Here is a 21,475-nt window from a genome sequence, read left to right as displayed (position 1 = left end):
CGTACTATAATGAACTACAATCAGAATGGCCGTCTAGTGTTGGCAAGTGTATGTGACGGCGATGTACCGATATATTTATATCGATTAAAATATGGCGCCCTCTATGATGAACTACAGTTGGCTCATTTTGAGTAAATTTTAGCACCAACTACAAATTCAAAAGTAAATGGTTGTGAAAAGACAAAAGTTAATTAAATAGCACTTTCTACCTCTAATTTTAAACACTACATTTTAATCAATTAATTCAAAAGCTTCATGAGATAGAAAAAAGTAAGCTTTTTCATCAAACATTTTATAGCCTTTTTAGACCCTGAAGAATTGGCAGCACTAGTAAGCATAACGCAAAAAGTTATGGCGAGAGGGCTAAAAACTGCTGCGAGAAAACATATGTTTTGGTGGGCCATCGACTATCGTTAATCGTTAAAACAGCTGAGAGGCGTAAAGTTGTGGACGCGGAAGAAAAATAAATAGCTGCTCTCGCTTAAGAAACGCAAAATATAGTTTATAAGTTGTAACCGCAAAGGATAACACTCCAGATGCTAAATCTATGTCTAACCCATCAGTCGCTGCATTCAAACAATTGAAAGTCTGTGCCGATCGTAAATGAAAAGTGAAAAAGTAAACAACTATTGGCAATCAAAGAGAAAGAGCAAGCGCCAAGTTAATATAAGATATTTTGTTTAAACAAAATTGAAAAGGAAATTTCAATTGTTACATAAATGCAGTGTTAATCATAAATTGAATATATCACAAAAAACAGCGACAAGCTAAATTAACAAAGCAGAAAAGAAAAAAAATAGAACGAACCCAAAGAAAAAAACTATGTCGATTTGTGGCCTAAAAACGATATTTGAAACGGCAAAATTCTTCGATCTTCGGTTTTAAATTAAATATTACAAACAAAACTAAAATTGAAACTAAGTTGGAAGTTGCCCAGTGACTTCACTAACAACATAAGATTATCTTTTAATTTGCATTTCTTTTGTGGGCAAAACAAGCGCGTGTGTCCCTCAAAAAAAAAGAGTCGTGTGATAGCCAGACGGTGGGACGGACCAACCCAGCAACAATAAAAAAAACATACTACAAAAAAAAGCAAGGTTAGTTCTATTTATATTGTTAGTTTTTTTCTGTTTTCTTTTTTTTTTTTGTCGATTGCGCTTATCAATTTCCTCCAATAAGTCTTCATCATGATGATTCTAATTGGGAGCAATTTACCTGCCATTCAATGCTGCAGAAGAAAGTGAATTCAAAAGTGTCCGTTTGTTAGTTTCCAAAGTTATGCAATAAATTAAATAAACTTATCTCCAATTTCAACTTAATAAATATGTGCAACAAGAGGCAGACTCTTGAAGCACTTGAAATACAAATGGCAGCGGAGGGTCTTGTTGGTCTGTCGAGCGGATGCTGAATACTCTGCAGATTCCTCTAGTTCCTTCGATGCCTTGGCTGTCCAGGCATCCTGTTGCGCTGTCAATATTTCTCATTTCCTTCTTTGCGACTAGAAAGTTGATTTCCTTGGCCTGAAACGATGGTCGACATCTGGCAAAGGCAGACAGCGACGCACACACACACACACACACACACAGAGTGTGCCACACAACGGTATCCCGTCGTATCGATAAAAAGACAGGCTGCTGCCACACCATATTACAGTTATGCGAAGAGCGGGAGCAAAAAAATGTTCAAAAAATTCCATGCCGCATCTGTGGAGCCCATTTAAAAGCAAAAGTGAACAAAAAACAAATATGCGGCAGCAGCAGCAACAACAACAAGTGTAACTGCAACTGCCACGGCGCAACCCTGTCAAGTGCATTGCCGCCACCGCCAAAGTGGCGGCCGCTTCCTACTTCAACTCGTTGTTTCATTATGTAGCAAGAGCCAGCAAACTAGAAATATTATTCAATTACACTATGCAACGAATTTCGTGTCGTTGAAATTGTGTCCCAAACCAAATTTATGAGAGAAAATAATTGAGAATCTCCTGAAAGCATTTTAAGAGACTCGGACGAGCCTCTCTATTGATTTTGAGACTTGAAGGAACCCTTCTATTAATGTATTACATTTCGAGAATATTTTAAATACTTAAATTAAGTTCTGCATTCATTCTGTGATTTTAAGTAGTTAAAATATCTTCCACGCTTAATAAGTATGTACATACTTAAAGATAGTCCTCAAGATCACTCAAATAAATAGTTCATTAGCAGAAGTATAAAACAGATCAACAAGGATTAAAACTGAATATAAAAGAAATAAGGAAATGTCTTTAATAGTTTCAAAGCCAAAAAAATATTAAATAGTTTTTTTGACATCCAAATTTCTTATCTATTTTAGTCCTCTTTGGAAAACATTTATTATGTTGCATAGTTTCACAAGCCAATCCAGTTGCGAAAGCCGCCAAGCTGCTGCTGCTGCTGCTCCTCTCTTCATATTACTATATTTATATTATGATACCGAATCGTTTGGCGATTTCATAATCTCGTTTTTTTTTTTTGCTCTCACCACTGCGCCCCCTTTCGATTTTTTTATACCATACACCCATAGGGTGAAATGGTATATTAAAGTCGCCAAAATGTATGTAACAGGCAGAAGGAAGCTTCTCCGACCCTATAAAGTATATATATTCTTGATCAGGATGAACAGCCGAGTCGATCTAGCCATGTCCGTCTGTCCGTCCGTCCGTCCGTCCGTCCGTCCGTCCGTCCGTCCGTCCGTCCGTCCGTCCGTCCGTCCGTCCGTCCGTCCGTCCGTATGAACACGCAGATCTCGGAGACTATAAGAGCTAGAGCCACCAAATTTGGTATGTATACTCGTGTATTATGCACGCGTACAGAGTTAATTGGAATTTCGGCCACGCCCCCTTACGCCCCCAGGAATCACATAAAACTATTTTTCTTAAAAAGTATAACAGCTAGAGACATCAAATTTATTTTGTATACCCGTTTAGTTAGCGCGCAAAAACTGATTGTTCAAACTTTTTGCCACGCCCCCTTACGCCCCCAGGAATCACATAAAACTGTTTTTCTTAAAAAGTATAACAGCTAGAGACATCAAATTTAGTATGCAGATTAGCTTGATAGACGCGCAGATATTGGCTATTTAAAAATTTTGCCACGCCCACTTCCGCCCCCGCAAATTAAACAAAACTGATTTTCTCAAAAACTAACAAAGCTAAAGTCACCAAATTTAGTATGTACACTGGCTTAGTATGCGCGCAGGGTACATCTATTTTCATATTTTGCCACGCCCACTTCCGCCTCCATATTTAAGAAAAAACCGATTTTCTCCTGTAGATTTTTGACTATCGCATTCAAATTCGGCAGACTAATTATTCTTATCTATTTCTACAAAACTACCGAATTTTATTGAAATCGGACTAGAAACATGCAAAATATGCGTATGAACGTATTTTACAAAGCAGTCCACAAGGCCAGAATTGGCCGTTGGCTAGTGGCGGCGCTAGAGTGCTCGTATGTTCGTAGAGTGAGCGAGATAGCGCATACTATGAAACATGTAAAAACAATTTAATAGACATACATTTGGTTTTCGAAATTTGAAATATTTGTTTCGCCTGGTGTATGGTATACCCAAGTCGACGAGTCGACTTACTTGCTTCATTTCATTTTGGTTAAACAAATTTTATTTTCATTTATCGTTGCTATACGCTGCTTCGTCGTTTGCGTCTTCTTTGGCTTTTTATTGGCATTTATTTTGCTTCTTCTTTCCGCCTCAACAATAGGCCAACAAAAGTTGTTTCAATGTTGGTAACTTTCTCTCCACCTGACTGCCCAAAAAAAAGAAAAAAGAAACACAGAAAAAAAAAACCCGCCAAAGAGCAGGCAAGAGAGCACGACTTGAGCGCGTTTTTAACCGCACGCATGAACTGTCAGGTTTTGGATTTACCTTTTATTTTTCCACCATGGACGTCTAAAAATTAAAGGGGTTAAGGAACTAGAATCTATAATCAATCTCTGTTAATCATACGACATGTTGGCCCCTAAGAGTATGCTAAATTTGAGATGTGATATCTTCTTCTTCCAGATATTTTCTATCACTTTGTAAGCCCCTTTTGACGCCTACTATGGATCTAGTAGAGAGTTACTTACTTAAATTGTTGTTGTTGTTGTGTGAATTTGTCATGCATAGGCATGTTATAATGGCTTCAGTTGCTGTTGGCTGATTGCCCGATTATCCAAGCGTTTGTTGTCTTGTCACTCCATTTGTAGGTATGCAAAACGCGTGCGCGACTGCAATTTCAACATAACATTCATCATAATTGTTGTTTTGTTACCAAATTGCCCTGCCAAATAGAAATAACTGTTAAATGACTCAAAAAGCCATTTGAAATGAACTTCAAAAAACACTAAAATGAACACAGTTCTGAGAGTAAAATGTCATTTAATACATATGGAATGTACATACATACATATATGGCAAAACTAGTGCACAGATTTCTTTAAATTTCCATAAGCTGGTTAAAAACCCAATTTCTTTTACAGATTCATAAATAACTGACTAACACTGCAGAAACAAGAAAGTTCAATTTTCAACACTTAAGATTAGTGTGATAAACCAAGAACAAGAATTTTATATTGGGATTATTTATTTGAACAACAATTGAAGTTAACTTTAGTCAAATCCAATAAATAAATATGAAAAACGAAATGTGTACATAAACAAAAAGCTCATGGCTTAAACTAACATTGAGAGACTTTGAGAATGAGGGAGGGCTCTAATTAATAAAAACTGAAAACAATGCATTCATATTCTATGCTAAATCTCACCTTCAAGTTCCATTACAAAGCAGACCTTTTCGCCACAAGTTGTGTTATGTGCGATAGGCCAACTTCAATGAAGGCCAAGTGCCTGGTCTAAAAACAAAGAGAGTTCCCACATGTGGCAGGGCCGGCTGGCAGTCAGGCAGGCAGTCAGTCAGGCCATCAAAATGTGGCAATAAAATTGATGTTCGATCATACTTAAATTCACTTTGTAATGCAAATTTGCTTGGCTTTAACAAGTCAAACAAACACAGCACACCAACACACGCACACTCACACACGCACTTCTGCCATAAAGATATCAAAGTTTATGGTTATTAGGCCCGCATCACCGACAACATCTCAGTCTGAAAAAGCGGGGTCGCTTATGCAAATCTCTGATTAAATCCACAATCCAATCAAACCGAAAGCAGAGCCCAAAAGGTGCTGCTCTTACGCGCTTGGCTTTTCTTCTTATCCAAATAAAGAAAAAGAAAAAAGAGAAGAAAAGAAGCAGTCAATGGTTTTTATTTTCATGTTCAGGGTTCAAGTGGGCACGCACCAGCAGAGCTTACAGACCTCAACCCGTTTCTGATCAGGCTTTTTAACTGACCATCATGCAGTGGCATGGCACGTAAGCCAAAAACGCAATGCAATTGGCACTCACAATAATTTCGTAGTTGACCGCCTTGAATGCTGATGATGACGACAACGAACCAACGATCACGACCATCAACGCAACATTCCGCGTAAAGAAAAATCAGAGGAGGGAAAAAGAAGAAAAAATTAAATTAAATAAAAAAGACAGCATAATCAAGTTAGCGGATGCAATTGCATTTGGTGTAACGACTATCAAGTTGCCTATGTCAGATGAGCCAAGTTAGACTCTGCCTCTACCATAAACAACATATTGTTGTTTGCTGTTGTTGTTGTTGCTCTTGCCTGTTTATTTGCATTAGCCAAACAAAACTTTGGAGACAAACACAACAGCCGACGACGACGACGACGACAACATTATGAGTGGGATAAATATTTGTTTAATGCAGAAGCTAAAGACGAGTCTCTCTAATACATACATACTCTAGACACTATTACCACCTCCCCCTCAACCTCTTGTTTTTGCTTATTCTGGTTAGTTAATTAAATTAACTTATGATTTCTTCTATGCTCTTCATCGTAATGTTGACCCAACTCTTAACAACATTAGTCCATATAAAGCAAATATTGCACATTGCTAAGAAATATTCAAAGACGGCATCTGTATTAGCCTTAGTTTCATTTAAAGACTACATATTGAGTTAGTCTAGTATGAGAGATCATAATTTTAAGGTCAAATCTTTATTATTTAGACCTTCTAATTAGGCAAATTCTGACAAAATATTTGTGCAATTTATTAGAAACAAACAATTTGCCTTGGATAGATTATAAAATGAAACATTTGCCCCGTTAAAACCTTGTAATGACTTCACAGTTCTCTATACATTAATGTTTAGATAGTTGCAGAAACTACAATTTAGGGGCAGTTTAATAAATTTATCACAAATTTCACTTTCCATAATGCTGAGACCGATTTCCCCTCCCAAAAATAAACGATCAAAAACTTTACTAGGATCAGCCACTAGTAAAGTTGAAAAAATAATGTTCTTGGAATAATTTTTGCAGTTGTTCGGCATGAAATATGCATTTCAATTGAAATATTGTCTATAATAAGATCTGTGTAAATGGATAATTAAAGTTTCGATCTAGATTTCCATCTTATGTAAACAATTGGCAAATTTCTTAGAATTTCTCTCCATGACAATTCATCAGAAGTGCTCTAGATTCGGCTGAATCTTTTTTAACAATTGGCAATCTGTAAGAGTTTTGATGATGCCCTCATTAATGATTCATCATCATTTCGCATTTGTTTATAGTACATACATACGTATAGGAAAGGAATTGTTTAATCTACAATTGCCTTAAGTTTTTCCCCCATGAGTGTACCTATTAAACCTATTAAATAATGTTTCGATTAATATATTATATAGGTAGGTTTTAAAAGTGTACTTACTATCTGTTGTGCGATAAGATTAATAACTTTTCAACTAACCCACATGAACGCACTGAAGCCTAAACACATTTGAATCAATTTTCCATGTGTTAAACCAGAAAAAGGCATCAAGGCTTTGTTTGCAACAGGATGAAAGGCGGCAAGGACGATGTCAGGGAAGGAAGTTGCGCGTGGGCGGCGGCAGCAACGGCGACGGTTACGTTGGGGTGGGAGGGGGTAGTCTCTTGCTTGCTTGCCAGCATGATGTTATCCATGCAGCCGTGTAATATGATGACTGTGATTGGAAATTGAAATTGCATCCGGCAAATGTATATGTATGTATATAGCAGATAAATTGATTTTATCCTACGATGAAAATTAAAATTGAAAAATTTGCATGAACGAAGGAAACTGTCGAGAAGCCACTGTAAGCGTTTAAGCCAACCAACCAACCAACCAAGTTGGCCACTTTACGAGCCATTATGCTAACGTTGACAAGCCATAATGATGATTCTGATTCTGATGATGATAAGCATAAATGATGATGTTTGTAGGTGGTCTTTCGGTCGGTCGGTAGGTCGTTTTAGTGTTTAGTGTAGAACCTATGTCAAAATGTTTAGTTTTTTTATGCTTCTTTTTGTTTAGTTAACATTTGTGTGTGTGTGTGCGAGTATTTACCCTTTTGGGCAAAATGGTTAACCGAGCTTGAAGGCAATTTTACTTAGCATGATTGCGAATCGTCTAAACTAGCTCATCGCATCTCCCATCCCAAGGCACGCCTTTTCCTCTCTGATCAGCACCACTTGGACACGCGTATTGGCAAATGGGCCTTGGAGCCAAAGTCATCGTCTATGTCGGCGCATTTCAATTATAATTTATATATGTATATTTAATAATAGCCATTGATTGCTTAATTTGTTAACAAAGGTTTATATATATTTATGCACACTATGAGACATTGCATGTCCATCGCACTCAGTTGGTCGTGTTAATGGGCAATTAAAAGCAAAAAGCAAGAAAAAAAAAACCAATTAGTTCCATGTACATAGCGCCGAATATATTTAATTCCATATCATGTAATCTATGCAACTATTTTAGCTAAAAGGCCAATTTGCCTATCTAAGCTGCACGTGTGACTTGACTTTGTTGCTATGTGTAACTTCTTTTTGATTTCATGTGCCAAAAAAAAAAAACAAAGAAACTTTCTATTTCATTTTGGTTTAGTTTCCGGTTTTAGGTATCTTTAGTAGTTGTTGTTGTTTTCTTTATAAATGCTGGCGATCTGTAGCAATCGTCACCATCAAATAAACTTAAAATTTGGGTCAATGTCAAGCCCTGCTGGTTGGCTGCCTGCTTATTTGGTCAATGATGCGCTTCGTCTCAAGATGAAGATGATGATAATGATGATATCTCAATATGCTGGCATTCCCCATTAACATGTCGCTTACGATATTTTTGGCGTTTACACATATCACCCAAACAGCTACCACTACCATTAACAACAAATACTTTGGGCTTATTCTTCCACTAAGCGTTTTTTACAACGTTTTCTTCTCTTCAAAGTTGAAGCCGTTTTAATTTCCAACTTTTTGGTTATCTTTTGATGTGTAAACTTAAAAAAAAAACACATGAAGAAGAAGTAAAACGAGCATAATCTGTGGGTTTGTTGCTCTTAAGCTCTGTTTGACTTCGCAGTTGCTTAAAAGTTTTTTCATTCATTTTCTTATACCCTGTAAACAGTGATTGAGTGGGTGAGTGTATACGAAATGGCAAAATAGTTTAAGGATAAGCATTTAAATTAAATGTTTCCTCAAAAAGGTTTTCCCTACTTCGAAGTTAAGGTAATGCCAATTCCGATTAAGGCTACAAACAGTCCATTGGTCTTTTACAGAGAGTTTAATTTCAATTTCAATACACTGAGATGCTTATTAAAAGAAACTCTGATTCATCTCATTCCCTTAATATGCAAAAAGAAGAACAAGGAGGAAGGATAAAAAAGAATTGTAACAGATAATGCAAACAAATTATAGAAACCCAAGTTTTGCTATATCGAGCCCATTTGTTGGAGGGTATCAAAAAAGTCAATACCCTCACCAAAGGTACAAAAGATTTTGGTTACGGCTTTGACCCGCCTCCATGACTGCATACAAATTAACAGCATTCGCATTTTTGGTAGAAAGTAAAACTGTTTTTTATTTCTTGTTTAATTTATTTATTTGCGACGACAACTTTTACTTTTCAACCAACAAAAAAAAAAAAAATAATAAGAAAGACAGAAAGAAAGAAGGAAAGAAAGAAAATAAAGTGTTCCAAATCTGTTTTTTGCGTTTTATCGTTTCAATGCCTGCTACTAATCTTCATTGCAAATGTTTTGGACATGATTTGGCTTTTAGATTTTCGATTGAACCATCATATATCCTACGCTTAATAGGAGAGACTATAAATTGTATGGTTTGGATAACGGGAATTGTTATTTACATACATGAGATATGTGTCCATGACCTTCTTCTTGATTATCTAAATAGAACACTTTGCACCTGTGAATGGCTGAATGATTCTTCTCCTTCCTCCCATTGAACGAAATCTATCAGTTTTGACTTCCATTAACCATTTTTCCACCTGGCACATATTCTTATCAACCCGAACTGGGTCTAATTATCATTCGCTTTCACATCGGCCTGACGCCAAATCGTTTTTATATGTTATCAGAATCAAATGATTCATAAACTGGTGTCGAATGTGGACAAGGTGAACTTTGAGTTGTGGTAATTGAACAAATTTTCTGTCTGTTGAATCTCTTCTAATCTCAAGTGAAATGAAATTTTGTAATTATGGAAAAGCTGACGTTAGACAACAATTCTGATGAGCAAGGAGAGTAGAATGATGCAACTAAAAGCGGAAAGTTAAAGGCCATAAAAGTTAAAAGACTTGGCTTATATAAAGGAGAGAACTTTTGTCACAGTTTTTAGTGACTTAACTCATAACACTTTGCACAAACTTTCCCAAGGGCCAAAAACCCACACACACACAGTTGTAATGCTATGCCTATCTTTCACATTAAAATTGCCCCAGAAAATTAAGAAACTTGTATAATGTCAACCATAAAATTCAAATTTGAGTTAAACGACTTAAGAGTTCTCAGAATAATAATGATATAAATGTCATTTAAATGTAAAACAAAATGTGCTTTCCAATTTCTAACAAGTTTCAAGAAAGAAATTCACCTACTATATGAATAATTCTGCGTTTATCTAGATTCAAATAAATGGTCTAAATCTAATTCTATTAGTTTAATTAAGAAATCTCCTGAATTGAAGAGCACTTAGCAACTCTAACTAAACTTACAAAAAGGAAAACCCATTCAAATAGGCTTATCAAATTTGCTTAAAGCGTTTGTTTAAAGTCGGGTTTCAGTTCATAATGCCAAAGGTTCGGAAACATCAGACAGCAAGTCCAGAGTTTCCAAATTATTTTCGCATTTGTTTAATTATTATTTGTTTTATCACTTTGGCAAAGCTGTTACGTTAGAGTGCCGAAGCACATAACAACTTACAAGTGGATAAATTAATGCACAACCACGTCAAACAACATGGCTTCTGTTTCATTTTACGTCCTGGCATGCGCCAGCCAAAACGAACCCAAAAAAAAAAAAAAAAAAAATAAAACAACAAGAAAAATTTATATAAATAGGTAGGTATATAATATATACACATATACCTATATATGGTGCTTGCAATATGGCATTCTTGTTCGATATCACATTAATCAACATTTTTGTGTGTTCACTCCTACAACAAAACACACACACACACACTCACACACACACATGTTGTATTTGCTAAATTTTCGGGAATTTTCCCTTCTTAGCTCTCGTCCACATTTTTCATCTTACCTTAGTATTTGGTTTTTCGTGAATTTTTTCATGTTTTTGGACTTGTTGATGCTGCTACTACCAATAATAATAAACAAAACAAAAGGCAATTAAATATTCAATACTTTTCTTTAAATGATTATAAACAAATTGCCTTAGCGACTGACTGCGGTTTCTCAAAATCAATTTCAAAAATTTCTATCGGAATTATTAAATCGAATCTAATGTAAATCCAATGCCTAGAGCAAAGTTCAGTTTCCTACGGAACAACAAATAGCCATAAATCAGAAGGCGTTAATTGCCAATAATTTGCATTGAACAATTTTGATGCGCAGCAGCCAAAAAATATAAATTATACGCGAAATTATTGTTGCAAATGGAATAGAAACAACCTTGCAAATCCTTGAATGGCAATATTTGTATATAAATGACCCTGAAATTGCTCTTACGAAGTTTGTTTCTAGGTTAATTATAGACAAATATTTGAAATATACAATAACTTAAGTGTACTAAGACTAAGAACTTGTATGGCTGTAATTGGAATGGAGTTTTTATAAAGAGAAAAGGATTTGGTAGAGCATTTGTAAGATAAAGACTTCTTAAATTATCTCCAAATTCAAGAAGTATACTAATAGAACTTTAAAATTAACAATCTAGTTGTTTTAGAAATAGTATAATACCATAAATAAATGTACATATATACTCGTGTTCCTTCTTGTAATCAGTTTTATGGCAAATGAAAAAGAAAAGTACCACGAATTCTGTCTGTAATTCTTGTTTCTAGGTAAATGCTTCTTTCATCACATATGTAATTCTCAAAGGATAAAAGCAGCCCTTTAAGAGAGCTCTTTTGTATCCTTTTGCAATGTGATTTTCTCTCTTTTTTCTGCTAATCAAAAGTAATTAAATATACATCTGTCTGTGAAGATGCTTTCTCATCTGCTTTAGACACAACTGCCCCCCGTCCGGAGCAAAAGGGGTATAATTAATTTTATTTTCATCATAAGTATTTGGCATCTCCTCTCCTTGGCTTTATGTTGTGCATTCTCTTTTAACACTTGAGTGTTAAACAATCGATGTTAATTTTTCTTCAATTATTTTGCTCAAAACAAAAACATGAAAAATAAGAAAACAAAAAAGAATTATATGGAAAATTACCCTCTACCCTACACCATATAAATTAAGCACGAAAGTGCTAAAGAAGATTCCAGGAAAACCCCGCCAGTCTATACGTTCCGCTATTACTGCGCCCAATCATCCAAATGTGGACCAATGACTCATATTTGTATACATATTTGGGGCTTGGGGCTTGGGCCTCACGCCTCATGCCAATTTCATGGTAGCCTGACAATTGTTCTTTTTAATGGTCGCCCGCGTACAGATACATGCACTTGATGGGCATATTAATTAGGGAACAAGGGACCCAAACGCCTCCATAAATAAATAAATTGGGGAAATCCAAACGTTTTCTTGCATCACTTGAATTATTCGCAGAATTTCACAGAACACAGAAGACACAAGATACTTCTGCCTCCTCTTGTATCAATAGACAGACTCGACGCTCATTCACTAACCTAACCTTAGTATAACAATGACACGAGGGACTCTACTTCTGGGTATTGAGTTTGTCATGCATCTTTGCTTATTTTTGTCTTCTTGGCTATTGGTTTATGGTACGATAAATTTCAATATAATTCTCTCTTTGCGTTTTGACGTCATGCTGCTATTATGGCCAATTGTATGCTTTATATAGAAAACACTTATTATACATATTAAACTCTTTATCTGAGAAGCTATAACTAAGATCTTTGGAACTTTAAGCAGTTAAAATGTTTACATAACAGAAGCTGTATTTGGTTTAAACCAAACAAACAATTTATAGGAACTCAGTTATTTTTTAGAAATTTCTGCGTATTAACTTTTATTAAGCAGAAAAAGAGGCTTTAATAACTTTCTTAAGTTTTTGTTTTGTAATCAAATATATGCACTTTTAGATAAATAAACATCCAATAAGGGATAATCTCAAAAATTGGAATTCTATGGGATTCCAGGTATTAAAGGTATTTATACCCTATTCTGTAAGAGTAGTGACTTGGGTATGGACCCAAAATAAGAGTGAAATGAAATAATATTGCTAATTTTAGATATAGATTTTGTTGGGATGTGAAACCGCATTGTTGTTCACATTTATTGTTGATACCATATGTTGTAGTTGTAAATAGATTGGTATAGACCCTGGTTATCTAAAAACCAGATGGTTAAATGACGTTATTTCAAGAGTATTCTCATATAGGCTAAAGGTTGAAAAACAAAAAAGATTTTACACACTTTGCGTTTTAGTTGTTTTGATTATTTGCTGGATTGTTGCTTTTATTATACGCTTGTGTCTGTTTCGCTGTTGTTCTTGTTGGTGTTTCTATTTGTTTGTTGTTCTGAGTTTTGTGCAACTTTTCTTTCAGTCTCTAGACCAGCTGTCATCAGTCTCCTCTCCGCCACCGCCACCTCGACACCTCCCACCTTTATTTCCTTTGCACACTTTTGGCATGGCGTGTGTTTTTGTGTGTGTGTGTGTGCGGCGGAGGTCGGTACGGATCGGGCCCGGGCCGTAAGGTTGAGGTCGGCCGCAACATCCGCTTGGCGAGTGCTTTCAAATGTAAACGAAAAAAAAGTATGCAAAACAATGCATCCCACAAAACAGAGCCGAAAAACCCTCGTTCATGCCATGGCACTTCCTCCTTCTCCACACTGAGAAAGCAAGGGAGAGAGAGACAGAGTAAGAGAAGAAAGGCAGGGGAATGGTACACAAAAAAACATTAAACAAAAACTTTGTTGCTACCATTTCTCCAGTTGTTCGTTCTGCTTTCAGCTATATTTAGATATTTCGCCATTCAACAGATTCTGCTGGCGCCCTCTGCTTAATTGTTGTTGTTATTATTGTTGTTGTTGTTGTAGTTAAGAATAGCAATAATAAACATTTGGATGAAATTTGTATATCTACATATTATATATTTAACATGGCTCAATAGCCATAATAACTTTTTCCACTCCAACTTATGGTGTCCCCCCCAACGTATCTCTTTCTCCACAGTTCATTATGGAAAGAAGGTTTCTCCATTTGGTTATAAAACAGATACACTATATTTAAGACTATATACTTAGATTGTTCCTTGTTTTGTAATGATTTTCTCATTCGTAACATGTCAAGAAGTCGTACTCCATGAAATCGTTTCTAGTAATGATCATTTTGGGTTAGAGCATTAACGATGTTTGGTAAATCCTTTGATTTTCTAATGCCAACAATAGACAGCGACATTTGAAAACAAACAAGTCTTTACGATTTTTACTCTTTGGGTGATTTTCTTTGTTCTATTGCAAATTTGTTTTGTTGCTGTTGCTGTTTTTTCTCATCAGTTCAATTATTTTCAATGAAGTTTCAAAGTACCAGTGGCAGGAAATGGAAATTAGACACGTTGAAGAGAAATAGAATAGGGAACAAGGAAATCATAGATATCTAAAGAAATGCAAAAGAGATACTCTTACGATAGAGATGAGGTCAAAAGTTCAATTCTGTTTTCAACCTAACGAAAACAAAAATAAATAAAAAGGTACATATATGACTGGGATAGTTCTTCGAACACTCTATTTGTATTGGCAATTATGGGGAATCCAAAATGATTTTGTCAATATGCAAATATTTCATCTATTTCTTATGTACATAACTACGTGATATTTCGCGTGTATTTTTCTAGTGATGAATTTGGCCATTCACATTACGCTTTACGCTATATCCGGCGAAATCCCCAAATGATTCTCGTTTTGTTTTGTTATGACCGACACATTGGTCTGATCTTGATCTACTCCTTCAGCCCTGGCCTTTGCCGCCAGTCTGTTTGGTCATAAAATTGTATGTATGTTCCCCCAGCCAAAACGAGAAATATATAAACATTGGCCATTACAATGCATTTTGTTTGGTAGCCGCCAATAACACAAAACGTAAATGAAAAAAAAAAAAAAAACTTTAAAATGGCTTTTAATGCCTTCTTCGCCACTTTTTACGATTCCTTGCACACCCTTATAAATACAAACCTCGCCAGTTCTACAATATGCAGATATAAACACGTAATATATTTCTTATAAACATTACTCAGATATATACAGTGGAAACCATCAAATCCGATGAAATTCTTGAATCTAGATCATAAGATCTGAAGTTCTTTTGCAGTTCATCAAGAACAAATTATTATCAGAAGTATCAGTAACTTAGCACTTGAATAGGTTAGAAACGAATAAGAGATTGTTAAGGATTTCCTTTTGCTCTCTCAGATCTTTCTTTCAGTGTATTCAACACTCATATACACAAAAGAGTTGGCGCCGCCTTTTGGGTTTGCTCCTTGCTGTTGTTTATGACCAGGTTTCGGGTTAACAATTACCAATTGTCTCGACTCGGGTGGCATATGATTTATTTACAAGAAACATATTTAGAGTACCCAGTATGGACTTTGAAATGTAAAACAGAATGTGGTGTATCTTTATAGTTTATGGATCCGCGATAAGGAAAGGCAGTTGAAATGGTTGCGCCGGCGTATAACTCAGAGCTGCTGCCCAGACTAATGTCATTCATTTGAATATTTATGGTTGTATTTATCGGTTGTTCTCTAACACGAAGACTGGGCCAATTCAGGATGCTTGGCAATGCTGGGCACGTTGCGAGCGAACATTGGGGCGATCGTTAAGTGAGATTAGTGCCGGAGACGCATACTCACACACACACAGACAAAGGCAGGCAGTGATGGCTTAATTAAGACGGGTCAGCTGGTATGCGGATGCCTAGCCTGGCCTGGCTACAAGCTTAAACTATCAATCATGGGTTGGGTGGGCGTCGGCATGTGTGTATGGGCGTGGCACGCACCAAAGCCTATGCCTCAAGGACGGTAAATCCGCTTAGCGCAATATGTAACTAGTTTTCCACCTTCTGTGTCTCTCTCTCTGTTTTCCTCGTAGGAGCCTGAAGGCCCTGAATGTGTCAACCAGTTAAATCGATAAATTTGTTGTTTTACTTGTTAATTTTTTTGTTTTTTTTTTTTTTTTTTTTTGGGCTTTTTGTTTGCTTTATTCCGCTTTATCTGAGCTTGATTTACAACGATTATGTAGAGGCCCAATCAAGTTGACTGGCCTCCTGGCATCCTGGCTGGCCACCCCAGTCCAATCTCATTCGTCCTTGCATATTGATTTAAGAATTAAATCAACTTACAATATACAGTGGTGGTCAGCGTGTAAGCCCCTTTTTTTTTTTTTTTGATTTTAAATTTGATTTTCTCGGCTCCTAAGAAACTTAATGAAGAAATTTTTTCAGTTATTTGTTGGTTATTGTATTTAGAATCTGACACGTAATTATTGTCATTCCAGCTTTCGACGTTTTTTTTACAGGTGCGTTTGAAAAAAAAAGCTCCCCCAAAATGTTTGACAATAGTTTAGCCCGGTCATTTCAAAATCTTTAATATTATAGTTAGACATGTGTATTCTTTGAAAAAGTTGTAGATCTAGGTAATCTAAGATAAACTGCATACCAAAAATTTTCATTTTAGCCCCAGTATTTATTTTGGGGCCTATCGAAATTTCGGGATTTTGTATGTAATTCTTGAGGTCTCTTTGTTTGGCGACGTTTTACGATACCAATTTAAACTTAAGTATTATTTTCTTATTCTAAGTATGAAAGTGAATTGAATTTCCCGTCAAATGATACATGTTTCATAAAAATCCGACAAAAATTAGATTGATTTCATCGCCCATACTTAAAAAAAAGACTAGAACTAGCAAAATTTCCCACACATCCTCCGTCTCTTTCTTTGCACGCATGTAGGGGAAATTTTGCTTACCTGGTTTTTTTACGTATAGGCGGTGAAATCAATCTAATTTTTGTCGGATTTTTATGAAACATGTATCATTTGACGGGAAATTCAATTCACTTTCATACTTAGAATAAGAAAATAATACTTAAGTTTAAATTGGTATCGTAAAACGTCGCCAAACAAAGAGACCTCAAGAATTACATACAAAATCCCGAAATTTCGATAGGCCCCAAAATAAATACTGGGGCTAAAATGAAAATTTTTGGTATGCAGTTTATCTTAGATTACCTAGATCTACAACTTTTTCAAAGAATACACATGTCTAACTATAATATTAAAGATTTTGAAATGACCGGGCTAAACTATTGTCAAACATTTTGGGGGAGCTTTTTTTTCAAACGCACCTGTAAAAAAAACGTCGAAAGCTGGAATGACAATAATTACGTGTCAGATTCTAAATACAATAACCAACAAATAACTGAAAAAATTTCTTCATTAAGTTTCTTAGGAGCCGAGAAAATCAAATTTAAAATCAAAAAAAAAAAAAAAGGGGCTTACACGCTGACCACCACTGTACATATATAATATTCATTTATATTCTCTACATATGTACATTCCAGACAGCCAGTCAAGATTATCCAACTCTGGACAAGCTTGGGACGTGCCACAGAAATGATTGGACGTTTGTTTCGCGCCCATGGCGAATTTTGCGCCTCCCATCCTTGGGAGGTCATAGTGGCCCTATTGACCATCACAGCCTGCATGCTAACAGTGGATAAAACAGGCTCCCTGGAGGGACTTGGTAGTGCATCAGCAACAGCGGCAGCAGCAGCTGCATCAGCAGCAACAACAGCTACAGGAACACCAACCACATCTACACCAAATGTCGCTGGAGGAGCTGCAACAACAGCACCAGGCACGACCATTCCCATACCTTCGGGAGCCCGAAATAGAGCGCCCTGTCACGGCTGGAGTCAGTCCTGTGAAGGCCTTGAAGCGGAATACAATGCCGCCGATGTCATACTGATGACTGTTGTCCGTTGCACAGCTGTTCTGTATTGTTACTATCAATTCTGCAGTCTCCATCGTTTGGGTTCCAAATATGTTTTAGGTGAGTACCGATCACTATTACCTCATACTGCCGGCACGTGTGTTGATCGATTCTATTAGAAGGCTTCTCTCCTTCTGTTTGCCCACACACATGCGAACAAACATTTAACTATTTCGGTAGGCCAATGGCCACCAGGTAATGTTGCCATGTAGAGAAGCAACAAGCAATAATAATGATGTTTGATCAACATGATTGGATTCATGGCATTTCTCATACGCACTCTAAACGATTTGGCCTCTGAGCTAACTGGGATCGTTACTTAAAATGTGAGCTAACTTTATATTCTCCATTTTTCTCTCTCTATCTCTCTCTATAGGCATTGCGGGACTCTTCACGGTATTCTCCAGTTTTATATTCACAACAGCCATCATTAAGTTTTTGGGTAGCGATATTTCCGATTTAAAGTGAGTATTTTTAGACTTAGACCGCATATTAAACAAAAGAACTTGTAAAAGATGAACCATTCTTCATATCATTTCTTATCTGATCTTGTATCTCGTTTCATGGTAGATCTTATTCGATTACTCATTCAATTTACCTAATAATTTCAGAGATGCTTTATTCTTCTTGCTGCTGGTTATCGATCTCTCGAATTCGGGACGTCTGGCCCAATTGGCTCTTTCGGGAAGTAATCAGGCGGAAGTTACCCAGAATATTGCTAGGGGTTTGGAACTGTTGGGACCCACCATTTCGTTGGATACCATTGTGGAGGCTCTTTTAGTGGGTGTGGGCACTCTTTCGGGTGTCCAGCGTATGGAAGTGCTCTGTATGTTTGCGGTACTCTCAGTATTGGTCAACTATGTGGTCTTCATGACATTCTATCCTGCTTGCCTATCTCTAATCTTTGATTTATCACGCAATGGTGTCGATATGTCTGTGGTAAGAGAAAAGGCTAAGGGATCACTGCTATTGAAGTCTCTCACCGAAGAGGGGCAAAAGGCAAATCCAGTGTTGCAGCGAGTCAAACTGATCATGACCACTGGACTGATGATCGTCCACATCTATAGTCGTGTGGTCTTCTCCAGCAGTGATTACGATGCAGTCGATAAGACTCTATCGCCAACTCTGAATCTCAATGTGAGCAATAATCGCACTGAATCTCCAGAGATTGCGGACATAATTATTAAGTAAGTAGTTTCATCTCATCTGATATATAAATATGATTCTAATATTCTCCTATTTATTACTTAGGTGGCTAACGATGAGTGCGGATCACATCGTCATCTATATAGTCGTTATTGCTTTGGTAGTGAAATTCATTTGCTTTGACAATCGCTCAGCACTGTCGGATCAGCTGCGTCAAGCCCAAACAGTTGCATCTCAAACCACACCCATGTTGGAAAAGCCCGAGAAGAAACCTGAGCTTCCATCGATTCGTACTCCTCTGTTTACCATCGAGGAGCAAAGCTCGACTAATGCATCGACACAAACGGAAATTGTTCCACTGCGCAATGAACCGAGTCTAAACTATGCCCAGCCCACCGCTTCCACTAGACCACCGCGTCCGCTGCAAGAATGTTTAGAGATATTCAATTCTAGCGAAGATTCTTACGGACCAGCTGCACTTACCGACGACGAGCTCATAGCTATAGTCCAGGCTGGCGGCCAACATTGTCCACTGTATAAAATTGAGTCAGCTCTTGATGATCCAGAGCGTGGAATACGTATACGTCGCAAGGTGCTAGTTAAACTTGCCAAGCTTCGCTTAGACTGTTTGGATATCTTGCCCTATCAGCATTATGATTATCGCAAGGTGATGAATGCTTGCTGTGAGAATGTCTTGGGCTACGTACCAATTCCAGTGGGATATGCCGGTCCACTGATATTAGATGGGCAGAGCTACTATGTACCCATGGCCACTACTGAAGGTGCTCTGGTGGCTTCCACTAATCGTGGCTGCAAGGCTCTGTCTGTGCGAGGCGTTCGCTCTGTCGTCGAAGATGTGGGCATGACCCGGGCGCCTTGTGTGCGTTTCCCCAGTGTGGCTCGTGCGTCGCTGGCAAAACTTTGGATAGAGGATGAGGTGAATTATCAACAGATTAAGACGGAATTTGATTCCACATCACGATTTGGACGCCTTAAGGATTGCCACATAGCCATGGATGGACCTCAGTTGTACATACGCTTTGTGGCCCTAACTGGCGATGCAATGGGCATGAATATGGTATCCAAGGGTGCTGAGATGGCATTGCGTCGCATCAAGCGTGAATTTCCCGACATGCAGATCATTTCGCTGAGCGGTAACTTCTGTTGTGACAAGAAACCAGCTGCCATCAACTGGATTAAAGGACGAGGCAAACGTGTGGTCACCGAATGCACCATTCCAGCTGCCACACTTAAATCGGTGCTGAAAACCGATGCCAAGACGCTTGTGGAATGTAATAAACTAAAGAATATGGGCGGTAGTGCCATGGCCGGCAGCATTGGAGGCAACAATGCACATGCAGCCAATATGGTGACAGCCGTCTTTTTGGCCACTGGCCAGGATCCCGCTCAGAATGTCACTTCAAGCAACTGCTCCACAGCCATGGAGTGCTGGGTGGAGAATAGCGAGGATTTGTACATGACCTGCACCATGCCCTCGCTGGAAGTGGGCACTGTGGGCGGCGGTACTGGACTGCCGGGTCAAAGTGCCTGCCTCGAAATGTTGGGCGTGCGTGGAGCTCATGCCACGCAACCAGGCGATAATGCCAAAAAACTGGCACAAATTGTCTGTGCCACTGTCATGGCCGGAGAATTGAGTTTAATGGCAGCTCTGGTCAACAGTGATCTAGTCAAAAGTCACATGAGGCATAATCGGTAAGTGTGAGAAGAAGTGGCATGGAGTTATTCAAATTCTAATTGCACATTTTCTATTGCAGTTCCTCCATTGCCGTGAGCAACGCTAACAATCCCCTCAATGTGACCGTCTCCAGTTGCAGCACAATTAGCTAAAATTTGGTTATAAGCCGGCTTCATTACAGCCTATTTTTTTCTTCCAACTTGTATATATATTTATATATGTAATAGACTTACTCTCAATCAGGCCAGGGCATTGCAACTCAGTTCAGTTTAGGTGTTATAGTTGAAAATGTTTCACAAAACAACAAAAAAACAATTTAAAAACTCAACAAATGTTCTTAATAATTAATAATGGATTTTTGGCCAGGCCAGTATGGCAGTATTCGGAATAATGTAGATGCAAATATCGATTTCCGATCGCCAATTATATATATATAGAGAATTGTATGTAGGAATTTGAGCTGCTCCTGGAAGGAGGAGATCAACAACTTCCACTTAGTTTGTAATGCAAAATATTTTTCTACAAAATTAGTTATGGCTTAACGATTCCTCTGATCCAAACCCGCGAATCCCCATTTATAAATTCCCAATGTCGTTGTCTATTGTTAGTGCAAGCCTTGTAAAATGTATGCGTTGCAAGTAGGACATTTAGAGTTTAGTGGTTAAATTAAAACTAAAACGAAACTTAAATTAGATTGAGAATATATTTCTTTTTAAATCTATAAAATTTTTATTGGATAAATGTCAGTTGCTAGTTGACGGTCAGCCCTACATTTATTTTACTTTTTTTAATAGCAATAATAATAATAAATTATTATAATTATTTATAATAAAACGCTTTGTGTTTTTACTGGATTTATTCACGTTTTTTGGGTGCACTTATTCAGTTTTTAATTACATGCCAAAAAGTACGTCTTTGAGTTAAACAGAATTATTCAAATTTCCGTTATTTCAACTCAAAATGAGCTCTCAAAAGTCCCACTATTTTACCAATGTATTAAGTGTTGGACAACACAGAAAAGGTGGTTGTTTGCAATCAGTGTTGAAACACGCACAGTTTGTAAACGCGCGAACATGTTC

The 21,475-nt window shown here is 37.3% G+C and overlaps 1 protein-coding gene across 2 annotated transcripts; it reads left to right on the top strand.

Moving 5' to 3' along the window:
* The first annotated feature begins 410 nt into the window (after window positions 1-410).
* Window positions 411-21,230, top strand: Hmgcr (HMG coenzyme A reductase). Of its 2 annotated transcripts, none has more exons than XM_068301213.1 (6): window positions 411-1,097; window positions 17,128-17,614; window positions 17,931-18,018; window positions 18,166-18,741; window positions 18,806-20,413; window positions 20,476-21,230. In XM_068301213.1, the coding sequence occupies exons 2-6, from the start codon at window positions 17,176-17,178 to the stop codon at window positions 20,546-20,548; spliced, it is 2,784 nt and encodes a 927-aa protein (XP_068157314.1). In that variant the 5' UTR covers window positions 411-1,097; window positions 17,128-17,175; the 3' UTR covers window positions 20,549-21,230. The 2 variants fall into 2 exon arrangements, with proteins under 2 accessions (XP_068157314.1, XP_068157313.1); XM_068301212.1 differs by having other exon boundaries at window positions 412-1,097; window positions 17,124-17,614.
* The last annotated feature ends 245 nt before the right edge of the window (window positions 21,231-21,475 follow it).

The sequence above is a fragment of the Drosophila tropicalis genome, unplaced genomic scaffold, assembly GCF_018151085.1.
Source record: "Drosophila tropicalis isolate 14030-0801.00 unplaced genomic scaffold, ASM1815108v1 contig_878, whole genome shotgun sequence".
NCBI classification, from domain to species: domain Eukaryota; kingdom Metazoa; phylum Arthropoda; class Insecta; order Diptera; family Drosophilidae; genus Drosophila; species Drosophila tropicalis.
Note: the sequence above shows the minus strand (reverse complement) of the source record. Positions and strands in the feature narration are given on the sequence as shown.